Source organism: Schistocerca americana, chromosome 1, assembly GCF_021461395.2.
Source record: "Schistocerca americana isolate TAMUIC-IGC-003095 chromosome 1, iqSchAmer2.1, whole genome shotgun sequence".
Taxonomy (NCBI): domain Eukaryota; kingdom Metazoa; phylum Arthropoda; class Insecta; order Orthoptera; family Acrididae; genus Schistocerca; species Schistocerca americana.
In genome coordinates this window covers 1,015,216,191-1,015,230,415 of record NC_060119.1, presented here as the reverse complement: position 1 = coordinate 1,015,230,415, position 14,225 = coordinate 1,015,216,191, and the positions used below count along the sequence as shown (strand labels likewise).

The 14,225-nt window shown below is 42.9% G+C and overlaps 1 protein-coding gene across 1 annotated transcript in view; it reads right to left on the bottom strand.

Annotated features, from left to right (window-relative positions):
- The window catches only part of LOC124548932 (wiskott-Aldrich syndrome protein family member 2-like), a 37,937-nt gene extending 28,273 nt beyond the window's left edge, over nt 1–9,664 (bottom strand). Inside the window, exon 1 of the mRNA XM_047125205.1 lies at nt 9,536–9,664. Coding sequence (XP_046981161.1) covers nt 9,536–9,569 — 34 coding nt within the window. The 5' untranslated portion in view covers nt 9,570–9,664. The remainder of the gene's footprint in view (nt 1–9,535) is intronic.
- Nucleotides 9,665–14,225: the final 4,561 nt, after the last annotated feature.

The following is a 14,225-nucleotide window of genomic DNA, read 5'->3' as shown; positions in this document are numbered from 1 at the left end:
GCCTGTTCTCCACGTACAATTACCCAGTCGTTGGCAGAACCATAAATTCCAATCTTCCTTCTTCGCTTTTTATTTGATGATGATGATGATGATTAGGTCCCATACTCCGAGGAGCGTAGTGGACGATGCGGGAAAGCCGCAGCGCCGTAATAGGCAAGGTCCTAGCGGAGGTCGTTTGCCATTGCCTTCCTCCGACCGTATTGAGGATGAATGATGATGATGAATACGACACGACGACACCACTCAGTCATCTCGAGGCAGGGAAAATCTCTGACCCCGCCGGGAATCGTACCCGGGACCCCGTGCGCGGGAAGCGAGAACGCTACAGCAAGACCACGAGATGCGGTTTTTTATTTACTGCCCGGTAATTGGCAATGAAGTCATTATAAAGCTCTTGTATATGCGCTCCCCATATTTTGTCAAACGTTTGAGAGGAGCGACAACAACATTCCCTAGAAATTATACAGCAGAGTTCTGTCCGAATTTTTGTAGCTAAACGAAGAGTGCACAATGGGCAAAGGGGTATCAAATTGACCAGCGTGAGATCTAGATTTGCAAAGACAGTTTTAGTTGGCTGAAAGTAGTCAGGGTAATAAGACGTAATTAGCGTTTCATAGAAAAATTTTTGTCCGAATTTTCATAGCCAAACAAAGAGTTGTACATCGACAAATGGAGCATCGCATTTATCAGCATGAGACATAGTTTTGCAAAAAAAGATTTAATTGCTTGAAAGTAATGAGATTAAGTAAGAAAAATTAACTTTTAATTTTAAGAAAAACTGAAATATTTGACGAACAGCTGCTGCTAGCTATGTAAATGAAGTGTCAAGGCTTAGCTGTTCCGCACATAAATAGTTGCATTGGTATGATATTTTTTTATTAATTAGCAGAATCTGTAGTCTAGGGGTAGGGTCATAGACTAGTATTCAGAACAAAATGAGTCCTGAGTTTGAGTCCAGCTACTGATTGAATCTGAATACAAATCATCAGCACTGGCGGCCGAAGACTTCCACCATACAAACTCTTCATCGCTCTGCCAACGGCCTTGACAAAGAGGGAGGAGGAGCGGACAGAGGTTTGCGGCAATTCTTGCCCTTGTGATGGGAAACTGATCCTAAAAGGTGGAAGGACAAGCAATGATCAACGGAATTAGGCTGCGGAAGGCAATGGAAACCATTGCATTAAGAACACACAGTGTCTATCGATAGAGCAGTCTTCTCACTTTGGTGTGGCCCGACAAGAATTCCTCTACAGTGCCAACCTTCCATCTTAGAGCAACACTTGCAACTTAAGTCCTCAATTATTTTCTGCATGTATTCTAGTCATTCCAGGCTCTGTACTCCTCTACAGTTTTTACCATCTACAGCAGCCTTTAGCACCATGGAAGTTATTCCCTGATGTATTAAAAGATGTCCTATCATCCTGTCCATTTTCTTGTCAGTGTTTTCCATGTATATTTGTTTCCTCGTCGATTCTGCGTAGAACCATCTTGATCCTTACCTTATCAGCAGACTTAATGTTCAAGATTATTTTGTAGCACCACATTTCAAATGCTTCGATTCTCTTCTGCTCCGTTTTTCCCACAGTTCATGTCTCACTACCATACGATTCTGTACTCTAAACGCACATTCTCAGAAATTTCTTCCCCCTCGTAAGGCCTATGTTTGACACTAGTAGACTTGAATTAGCCAGGAATGTCCTTATCGCTAGAGCTGCTCTGAAACATTGAATAAAGATCGAAACGGTAACATTCTATTTCGGAACGTGGAATGTCAGAAGTTTGAGAGTGGTAGGGAAGCTAGAAAATCTGAAAAGGGAAATGCTAAGGCTGAAACAAGGTATAGTGGGGGACAGTAAAGTGAACTGGCAAGATGATAACGGTTTCTGATTATAAGAATACGGTGTAATATTAACAGTAGCAGAAAACACTGTAATGGGAGCAGGATTCGTTATAAATAGGGAAGTAGCGCAGAAAGTGAGTTACTGCCAACAGTTCAGTCATACGGTTGTTCTCATCGGATTCTACAGCAAACCAAAGCCGACAGCTGTAATTCAGATACAAATACCGACGTTGGAAACATAAGATGAGGAGATGGAGACAGTATACTAAGATATTGTAATTCGTGATGTAAAAGGAAGATGAAAATTTAATAGTCGTAGAGGATCGGAACGCGGGTGTAAGGGAAGGGACAGAAGAAAGGTTAACTGGGAAATATGGGCTTGATAGTAGGAGTGAGAGAAGAGAGAGGCTAATTGTGTTCTGCAATCAATTTCAGTTAGTAATAGTGAATACTCTTTTCAGGAATCACAAGATGAAGACGTACACTTGGAGAAGACCCGGGAATACTGAAAGATTCCAATTGGATTACATCATGGTCAGACACAGACTCCACATTAAAACCCTTATAAGATCACAAGTACATTATCGTACGAACAGTAATGAATTTGATGCGTGAAAACGCTGTGAGAAACGTACTTGACGACGGAAGAGGTTAGTGTAGGGGTCATCGCATAGTGAAAAACATACAGTAACGAGAGTTGGTAAAATAAAAGTCTTCACAAAATGTAAAAGGGGGAAACGAACACGTATGACAAATAACGTACATTAGAATTCTGAGGAATGAACAATCGCAAAGGCTACCGGCAGCTGTATGAAGATTTTATGTACAGCATAAGTTTGAAGCCTTCAGAAAATTGTCTGCAAGCAAGATGCAGCTGGTTATTCAGTAAATTTCGGTCCCTCAGCTGTAGATGTACATAGATCCAGTTCTTCCCGAACATCCAACTTGCGCTCTTTGACTTCTCTGGACAAAATGACTGTGTCTTGTTACATGATTTACCATCTTCTATTGAAAAATTACAACTGTAATGCTTCCTTTTCTACAGACAACAGTTTAAAGAAAAACTAGATACAGGAGAAAATACTGGCGATTGGTTTTCAAATTCTGGTGTCTCTAAATTGGTCTCTAATGACTTCCCATGATATTATATCGCTCAAACAGGCAAATCTGTGTGGACAAGATATAATGAGCATCTGTTAGGAAAGAAAGGCATGAATGTACAAAAATCTACGTTTTCTGAACACTTACTGATTGCTAACCATACCCAGAAAAATTTGGAAAACGGTTATTTTGTACAGAGAAGTCAAAGAGCGCAAGTTGTATCTCCGGGAAGAAGTAGAGATCTTTAACCATCTACAGCTCAGGGACGGAAATGTACTGAGTGACGAGCTGCATCTTGTTTGCAGGCAATATTTTATCGGCTTCAAACCTATACCGTGCTTAAAATGTTCGTACGGTTGTTGGTAGCCTTTGCCAGTCGTCCGTTCCTCAAAGTTCTAATATACACCGAACAGCCAAAACATTACGACCACTGCCCAACGCGACGTTGGACGCCACCTGGTGGCGTTGCAGACACGGACGAGGGATCATCCCGCAAAGAGATAGTCTGCAAATGGAGCAACCCGCTGATATAAGCGATTCTGACAAAGGGCTGGTTATTTTTACGCAGAGCCTATGAAAGAATATCTCGAAAATGGAGAAGCTGATCGAATGTCCACTCGCTACTATCATGAGCATCTACACAAACTGGTAGAAGGACAGTGAAACTAACATTAGGCGCTAAATGGTAGGACGTCCACCACTTTCGTAGAACGTGGGTTCGAAGGCTTTTCTGCTCTGTAAAGTGGGATACATGGTGATCTGTGGCCTCTGTGCTGAAAAGCGCAATGCCGGTGGACGCACGTTTAGGAGCACACCGCTCATCTTACGTTGTTGAACGTGAAGCTCCGCAGCAGACCACCTCTTCGAGTCCGCATGTTGACCCAACGACATCGTCAGTTACGATTGCAGCGGGCACGGGACCATCGGGATTCGGCCGTCGATCAGTGGAAACGTGCCAGCTCTTCGGGTGAATCACACTTTGGCTACACTAGCTCAGTGGTCGTCCCCACAGAGGCCGCCATCGAGGTAAACGGCGGCTCGAAAGTCGAAACGCGCAGCGCTTGACTGCCGCAGATCAGTGGGGGCAGTATTATGCTGTGGGAGATTTTCTCCTGCATCTGCATGGGACGTGTGGTAGTAATCGAAGAAACGCTGACAGCTGCGATCCGCCTACATCCCTTCATGCTTGATGTCTTCTCCGACAGCGATGTCACCGGGCTGTTATTTATGCAAATTATATGACCTGTGCGTAGACATTTAATGCCACAAACCTGCACAAACGCTGGCCGGAGTGGCCGTGCGGTTCTCGGCACTACAGTCTGGAACCGAGCGACCGCTACGGTCGCAGGTTCCAATCCTGCCTCGGGCATGGATGTGTGTGATGTCCTTAGGGTAGTTAGGTTTAATTAGTTCTAAGTTCTAGGCGACTGATGACCTCAGACGTTAAGTCGCATAGTGCTCAGAGCCATTTTGAGCCTGCACAAACCTACCAACAAACTGTTGCATCCGTGATACGCAGAATCGGTGACGTGTATCGTTGTGAAGAAGCACAAACAAACTATTAAGCAGGTGATCATAACGTTTTGGGTCATCAGTGTACATTATTTATGCATACGTGATCGTTTCTCCCCGTTTTATGTTTTGTGAAGACATTGATTTTACCCACTCTCTTTACTATATATTTTTCGCTGCACGATGACACATGAACTAATCTCTTTTATAGTCACGTACGTTTATCACAGAGTGTTTACGCCTTAACTTTATTCCTGCTCGTATGATAATGTATTTGTGATATAATAAGGATTTTAATTTCAGTTAGCTTTACAGTAGTGTCCTTTGGCATTCTTCATTTCTCAATGTTCTCTCAATTCCCTCCTCAGCCCCCCCCTCCCCCTCTCCCGATGCATTTCGTCTTATTGCCCATTTATGCTGCAAGCGTACTTCAATCTCGGAGCATGCGCCACCTGCCTCGTTTCCTGGTCTTCACGCTCTCCGTTGTCTGTCTGTCGGCGTGCAGCTCGTTACATGATCTGACATTTTATTTGACGGGTTTAAATTCTCGATTTTAACTATTCTTACTTGACAAGCCCCGATCATAGGGGCCAGCTTATTTAATAGGGTTTTAAATCTTGTGCGCTGACAGGATATTTCCATTTCACATATATCAGATCGCTTCATTGTTTGTTGTTTTTCTAATGCGAAATTTTACTAGGTACTAGTTTTATTCCTTTGATTATGTTTTATGGTATATGTGACATCCCCCTTGTGTGGATCTAGTCTCTGTATGACGCGTAGTTTTGACACATACACTATGTGATAAAAAGTATCCGGACAGCCCCAAAAATATAAGTTTTTCATATTAGGTGCATTGTGCTGCCACCTACTACCAGGTACTCCATATCAGCGACCTCAGAAATCATTAGAAATAGTGATAGAGCAGAATGGGGCGCTCCGCGGAACTCACGGACTTCGGAAGTGGTCAGGTGATTGGGTGTCACTTGTGTCATATGTCTGTACGCCAGATTTCCACTGTACTACAGATCCCTAGCTCCACTGTTACCAATGTGATAGTCAACTGGAAACGTGAAGAGACATGTACAACACAAAAGCGCACAGGCCGACCTTGTCTATAGACTGACAGAGACCGCCGATAGTTGAAGGTGGTCGTAATGTTGAATAGGCAGATATCTATACAGACCATCACACAGGAATTCCAAACTGCATCAGGATCCACTGCAAGTACTATGACAGTTAGACGGGAGGTGAGAAAACTTGAATTTCATGGTCGAGCGGCTGCTCATAAGTTACACATCACGGCGGTAAATGCCAAATGACGCCTCCCTTGGTGTAAGGAGTGTAAGCATTGGACTATTGAACAGTGGAAAAGCGTTGTGTGGAGTGACGAATCACGGTGCACAATGTGACAATCCGGTGGCAGAGTGTGGGTATGACGATTGCCCGGTGAACGTCATCTGCCAGCATGTGTAGTGCCAACAGTAAAATTCGGAGGTGCTGGTGTTATGGTGTGGCCGTGTTTTTCATCGAGGGGGCGTGCACCTCTTGTTGTTTTGCGTGGCACTGTGACAGCACAACCCTACATTGATGTTTTAAGCACCTTCTCGCTTTCCACTATAGCGGAGTTGGTTCAAATGGCTCTAAGCACTGTGGGACTTAACATCTGAGGTCAGCAGTCCCCTAGACTTAGAAGTACTTAAACCTAACTAACCTAAGGACATCACGCACATCCATGCCCGAGGCAGGATTCGAACCTGCGACCGTAGCGGTCGCTCGGTTCCAGACTGTAGTGCCCAGAACCGCACGGCCACTCCGACCAGCGTTTGTGCAGGTTTGTGGCATTAAATGTCTACGCACAGGTCATATAATTTGCATAAATAACAGCCCGGTGACATCGCTGTCGGAGAATCTGCCATCGTAGCAGCAGCGCGATTCCGAACTGAAGCGCCTAGCGGAGTTGTTACACGACAATGACATCCCTATAATGGACTTGCCTGCACAGAGTCCTGACCTGAATCGTGTAGAAAAACTTTGGGATGTTTTGGAACGCCTACTTAATGCCAGGACTCACCGACCGACATCGATACCTCTCCTCAGTGCAGCACTTCGTGAAGAATGGGCTACCATTCCCCAAGAAACCTTCAGCACTTGATTGAACGATTGCCTGCCAGAGTGAAAGCTGTCATCAAGGCGTAGGGTGTGGTAGCACCATATTGAATACCAGCGTTACCGACGGGGGGGCGCCACGAACTTGTAAGTCACTTTCAGCCAGGTGTTCGGATGCTTTTGATCACGTTGTGCATGTCTCCGGGTTTGGAGCTATTGCTATTACGTTGCTGTTACATGTATTTCTGAAGAAGAAGAGTTTACATCCGTCGAAACAGTGGTCAAAGGTTGAATAAAACCACCTTTTGTTGCAACTGGGTGGCTGCTTTGGATTCACTCTTGGATAAGAAAAATCTACTAAATGTGGTACTTCATTAAGTGTTTCCAGTTTTTCGCTGTAATTTTACGCGTATGTAGGCGAGCTGTTCGGTAGCCTAGAATTAGTGTAAGGTAGGGTGAATTTGTTTCCGAAGCCGGCCGAAGTGGCCGAGCGGTTCTAGGCGCTACAGTCTGGAACCGCGCGACCTCTTCGGTCTCAGGTTCGAATCCTGCCTCGGGCATGGATGTGTGTGATGTCCTTAGGTTAGTTAGATTCAAGAAGTTCTAAGTTCTAGGGGACTGATGACATCAGATGTTAAGTCCCATAGCGCTCATAGCCATTTGAACCCTTCTTATTAAATTATTCTTTTATGTTTTATTTTATATTACTGTGTATTTTATTAACTCACAATTCTAACCAATGCATAGACTATTTGACTGCAGGTTCACAGCTACAGGTCATTATCTGCAGCGAATTAGCTGCGGGGCATGAAAGCAAACGTGCCCTGCTCGACCCTATGACTACACCGAGCTGTTCTTTTTAAACAGTGCCGTGCATAGCTCCAGCAGTACGGGAAACCACAAGTAAAGATTTCGCTGGTTTGGCTGTATCGGTCGCTGGTTTAAAGTGCGATTACACTAGAAGTAACCTTTAGATACAGTCGCATCGCAAACATGACACTTGCTTACAGAAAGATAAAATAGTGCCTAACTACGAGCATTGTGACACTTGAAGATCTCTCGTAGGGATTGCTTGTACAAATGTCTTCATATTTTTGTTCATTTATAAGAGCGCTCCGATTTGACAATGTCAAATGGCTCCTACGACACGGAATTTTTCATGAGACAGTTGCTTTTGTTCGTGTACTTACCTCCTACAATTGTCCCGGTACCATAATCTGTTTCGTGTTAAGGGGCCCAAGAAGGGGAATCTTTCCATCGGCAACACAATCACATAACCCGATAATCGTATTTTCGGTGAACATTTATGGAAGGCAAAACACAGATTCTGATGTGGCCGGTATAAGTTTACTAAGAACGCAAATGATGGTTTGAATGTCGCTGTCCGTATGACTCGAAAAAGTAAACCAGCTGGCACGGGTAGAATGGAGGGATGGCGGGAGTGGGGCGGGGGGGGGGGGGGGGGAGAGTAAGCGTTTCGAGCGTCATGTGGAATCCGAGTAACTTTGCGCCACGATATTTCCCACGTCATGGTCGTGTTGGCAGAGTTGAGATCCTCCTTACTTGCTACAAAAACTACCATCGCCTGCCATGAATCTAACCTATAATGTCTGGATTACTTAGATTATTTTTTGCTTTTTGAAAACCTACCCTCCTGACTGTAGTACAAATCGTTCAGTTCATTGTGAATTGTATGTATAACAGTTTCCTTATTGTTATATCTAAAAATGCCAATAATGGAGATATTTATTTGTACAGTATCGCTTAACAATGTGTATATGTTTAAGGGTCACAGTTACTTAGAAAGACACAGAACTCTTTAATACGGGCAGCCACAGCCATTGAACTTCAAAGTGAATAGAAGAAAAATGATGGCATAACAGATGTCATTGGTGATTTCTTTAGTCTCACAATCGGTTTTGGTGCATTAAAACAGCATTCTCAGATGAACTACACAAGAAGCAAACGATACAGTGTAATATATAGGATTAAAATACTAGAAGAATCATTAAATCTGATATCTTACTATCTTAAATGTCTGACATTGTTAGACATCGTTCACTTGATATAGTCAGCCTGCCAAAAAAAGTTTTAACGCGACAATAACCGTGTCAGTACGTTGCAAATTCAATTTACTGTATTTCATTTCACAGTTTCCACAAAGACGCGCTTATCGGCTGTTGCCAAATCAGACTTTTCTTTTCATTCATTGTGCTTATATGTGGTTTTTTCTCGTAGTGCGCCACCACGCTATTCCCCTCGGTGTCCCGTTTTATTTATTTTGACGAAAGTTCCTCTTCAGGGATTTGATTTTTGACTAGAATACTGGGGGCGTGTTGGTGCTCTGATGCGACACTGTTGTAAGTACGTTTTAAATTTTGAGTTTTTCTGCTTGTTTAAATTCTTTACGAAAGTCTAAAAAAGAAAGTTTTTCTTAAAAATTCTAGGGAAAATTAACTTTATTTAATTTTTAAAAGATTCTTATAGTATTATCATATGTATTGCATGGGATCACCATGGAAATCACGGAACTTCTCAGTTATAGTTGCTTTACTGTTCATTCTACTTTCATTCATTGTAATTAGAAGGAATATGAAATGACAATATGTAATTAAACGAAAAACAAATGAGAACGCATTAAGTTGCTTATCTTGTGGATTTCTCTCGATGCCCACGGTTTGCGGCTACCTCGACATGTCTGCGACTTTGGCCTGCGCCGAATGGAAAAAAAAAAACGCACTTTAGCCATCCGTTCATTTCCCGAAAATGTTGCCCCTACGTATAGTTGTATTCTGTTATATGAGTAGCTCTCGGGTTAATGTGTGGCTGGATAAGTCTCGAGCCATCGCGTCCCTGTACGGGTTACACACATAATACGTTTTATTCTACTTATCTAACATGAATCCTTTAAGATTTACATGTAACTACTAGGTGTATGACGATAATTTATTTAACGTGCAACTGAAATCTTACCCAGTAGGCTCAGCAAGTAGAAGACGTTGGCCATGGTGGCGTGACCGCTTCAACAGCACTGCGCTTCTAGTATGCCTTCTTCGTGGGAACCCTCGCCGCTTCTGGAAACGGCGATAGTGTTATCGTGTCCCACCTACGCTGCGAGACCGCTTTTCTGCGGGGCGTGCAGTTGTACAACCAGGTACGTTGTAGGTGACGTTAGTTCTGCCACAGGATACGATCTCACACTCCAAATAAAGTCGTACTTCCTCATCGTTGCTGGAATGGTACGCCATCTTGACGCCAACGTAGTTAGCTGTTGGGTCGGGGGTCAGGCTACAAGTAAACGGAAACAATATTTCAGACACCACTCACAATTAAATAACAAAGTTCAATAAACATTTATTTTAAAAAGTTGCTTTACGCATTACTTATAATGAAATTATCTGGATCTTGATTGAAAACCTTTTCCAAAATAATACATAATGAAATTCGCAACAAGAATATTCAAACAGGTGTTACCCCAGCCGCAGTAACAGGGTCACGCAACAGGACCCACAGGCACGGGTAGACGGGTTACAAGAGACTAAAAATTAAGATTACGTTTCAGATAGAAACAAAGCCTCAACAAATTTCCCCCTTTTTTTATACCAGAAGGCTAAACCGCTTTAAAATCTTAAGCCATGGCACAGTCTTAATATTTCGGTAGACATGAAAAAAATTGGATACTGAGCTTTGCTATATATAAAGAGACAGAAATAATTTAAACCTTGAATTAAAAAAAAAAAATCAGCCTCTTTAATAAAACTCCAGGATGCTTCCAGAAGGCCTCAAGTTTAAACGGCATTGATCATAATTAATGTATTACAAATTAAAAACCTAACTCCTTGAAGGTTATAAGAAATTCAGGATGGCAACGGCCATCTGTGCAATATAATTTATACTGATTTGGTTAATCACAATTAAATGACAAGGGGTTACAACAGCCCCTCAGATGCAAAGTAGCGTTTGTGAATTAAACTACTTAATGGAACGATCATTAAACAATTAGCAAAATGCGCCATAACGACTCAAAATCTGATTCAGACTGCACACAGCTTTACAACTTAAGGAATACATACACTTTTCTAGGCTAATAAATTTGAGCAATATGGAGAATCCAGTATATATTCTTAAGATTAACGTTTACCAAAGTTTGAAACAGCTCTGATCTTCAAAATGGTATAAGAGAATATATTTTAACTGCTCTTATTAATCACAATGAAATAAAACACAAACACTAAAAAAAAGTTCACTCAACAGCTTGGTCTCAGTTCACGTTTAAACGTTAGTTATAATATACCAAACACATGCAAACTACCATGGACATCCCTAGCATTGCGTTCACCCAGACAACTTCCACCAGAATGCAAAAATAAATCGAATCGGTTACCATTAAGATTTATAGTGCTTGCTACAATCCAATCGAACAAGCTGTTATTGCAGGTTTTAGAGTCAGTTAAAGCTGAGTCACAGGCCGACAACCCACATAAAAACTGCAGCGCAACTGTACAAAAAAAAAAAAAAAAAATTGCTCACCAGTCTTGACAAACAGCCAAGGGGATTAACAAACGCACATTCACAGTATTGTGAGTTGATATCAAAGTACAGGCTGTACATAAAGTCCAGGAACACTTTCAATTATTTATTGCACAAGAACCAAACATTGTACAGATATCATACATGTGTCATTTTGAAGAGAAACCCTGAAAGTTTTTTTTTTTTCATTTATACCGCCACAGCGTAGTTTGGTAATTTACCGATAGTCAGCGCTAGTCACAAACATGGCGGTATCCGGTGCGGAGCGAGCTTTCTGCGTGTTGGAGTTCGACAAAAAGAAGTTTACTACAGCTGTTCAACGGATGTTTAGAACCAAGTACGGTAAGAAGCGATCAACAAGGAAGGTCATTTACCACTGGCACAAAAAATTCGTTACGACGGGTTGCTTGTGGCCGGAAAAGAGAAGCGGACGTTCCAGTGTGAGTGAAGGGAACGTGGAGCACGTACGAGAGACATTCATAAAGAGTCCAAAGAAATCGGTGAGTCCTGCATCCTGTGGACTCGAATGTTTCTCTTCAAAATGCAATATGAGGTGCGACAATAAAGGAATAAGACTAATGTGAAAAAAATGTTGCTTACCGTTTTAGTCCAGTTTAGTATTGGCTCCTTCATAGTAGTTCCCTTCTGATTGCACACATTTTTTCCAGCGCTTCTGCCATTGATGGTAACATTTCTGGAACTCATTTTCTGTAATATCCTCCAAGATCCTCGTCACAGCTTTTTGAACATCTTGTGCTGCTTGAAAATGGTGTCCCCTGACTGCCGTTTTGACTCTTGGAAATAGAAAAAGTCGCATGGAGCGATATCTGGTGAATAAGGTAGTTTTGGTAGTACTGAAATTTGTTTTGAGGTTAAAAATTGCTGTACTGACAGAGCAGTATGGGATGGCGCATTATCGTGATGCAGAATCCAATTATCAGCAATGTTGGCACGGGCACGAAGAACTCTTTTACAAAGTCTTTCTAAAATTTCTTTGTAGTAATATTGATTAACTATTTGTGCAGGAGGCACCCACTCTTTATGAAAATTCCCTTGGGATCAAAGAAGCACACAAGCATACATTTCACTTTTGACTTTGACATGAGAGCTTTCTTTGGTCTGGGAGATCCCTTTGAGCACCATTGCGAACTTTGGCGTTTTGTCTCTGGTTCGTACTGAAAAAAACAACTTTCATCCCTAGTGATAATACGGCTCAACAATTATGTATTTATTTCCGTTTGTTCTAACAGATCAGCTGCCACGTTTTTCCGTGTTTCTCGCTGTTGTAGTGTGAGATTTTTGGGGACCATTTTTGCACAAATCTTTCTCATACCTAGATCTTCAGTTATTATTAGACGAACCGTTTCTCGATTGATGTTCAGTTCTTCTGCAATCATTTTCACAGATAATCTTCGATCGGATCGCACGAATTCACGCACCCTGGCCAAGTTGACATCCGTCCGTGAGGTTGATGGTCGTCCACTGCGGTCTTCATCTTCAACATTCGTTCTGCCTTCGCTAAACATTTTATGCCAATGAAAAACTTGAGCTCTTGACATAACCTCCTTTCCAAAAGCCTTCTGAAGCTTACCGTAAGTTGTCGTCGCGTTTTCACCCAATTTAACGCAAAAAGAAATGGTATATCGTTGCGCAGTATTATGCGGTTCCATTTCCGTGACGAGAGACACAAACGTGTGATAACTTATTACAGCACAACTCACGACTGAGCTGTTGCATCGATGTGCTGCTTGGACTAGAAGCAGCTTATAGACCAAGGTCGAAGATATTGTGCCTGCACAAGCGTGCAGGGTTGCCACATCTTGCAAAGAAAATCAGTCTCATTACTTTATTGTCGCACCTCGTATGTATGACATCTGTACAATGTTTAGTTCTTGTGCATTAAACAATTTAAAGTGTTCCCTGACTTTATGTACATACTGTACATGAAATCCCGAGGACCGCCCCGTACATTCCAATAACCATGAAGGTGATTCGGTATACCATCTCGGGCAGCCAGTCACCTAAAATCCTCTTGCACACCCACGCTTCGAGTACTGGCCCTGGCTTGCCGCGCTTGCTCTCTGTATTGCTGTTCACTTCTTGGTGCCTGAGCAAACCATCAGTCCAGGACTGTCCCTGAACGGTCCAAAAGTGTCTGTTTATCCCCAGTCCCACTTCCCACACACACTTTCTAGTCCTCCTGGCGTGGCCCTCGGTGAAAGATATGACTCCTGTAGGGAATCAAAATCGACAACAGCCTGCATGGCTCAATTGCCATCATTAGTAATATAAAAGGAGATTTTTCTAAACTGCAGGAAACAATCCCTGAGAGAATAAGGAGCAAAATACGTCGTAAGAAGTACGGCCGGAAATGCGTTCCATTTGAGATCGCACCCACTGGAAGATCTTTTGACAGTGTAGGTTTCAGTGATTGGAAGCACATATGAGAAGACACCATGCAAGTGGGAACACTCTGTAGTAGTGTTTTAGTCATATAGTTACAGCGAACCATCAGGAGCTGTTCAGCCTCAACCCTCAATTGTGGTCGGGGTAATATCGAGATGCCTCTGCACGGGCAGGCCGGTGTGGCCGTGCGGTTCTAAGCGCTTCAGTTTGGAACCGCGTGACCGCTACGGTCGCAGGTTCGAATCCTGCCTCGGGCATGGATGTGTGTGATGTCCTCAGGTTAGTTAGGTTTAAGTAGTTCTAAGTTCTAGGGGACTGATGACCTCAGAAGTTAAGTTGCATAGTGCTCAGAGCCATTTGAACCTCCGCACGAAAAAGAGGAAGTGAGCTGGAGGACAATCATGTAGCAGCTACATTATCCATCAAACCACCAAGGCACATGTTCTATCAGGCGAGGCCAGGACTTCCACAGGAAGTGCAGCCTGTGAAGCGTTGCGGAAGGATGACCTGCCCCATGAGGCGTTCTCCAGTAAACCCGGCATCTACACTGAGGCTCAACCAACGCTACAGGAGAATATGCCTCCCTCGGAACGTAGAGGGCGGCGCACGAAATGTGTCACCATTTAGTTTCTGAATAAACACTTTACTGTCAAGGCAAACTCAAAGGGACGTACACTACAACGGAAAACACTAGGTAGAGAATTGTTCTAACTCAGCGTACTCTCGA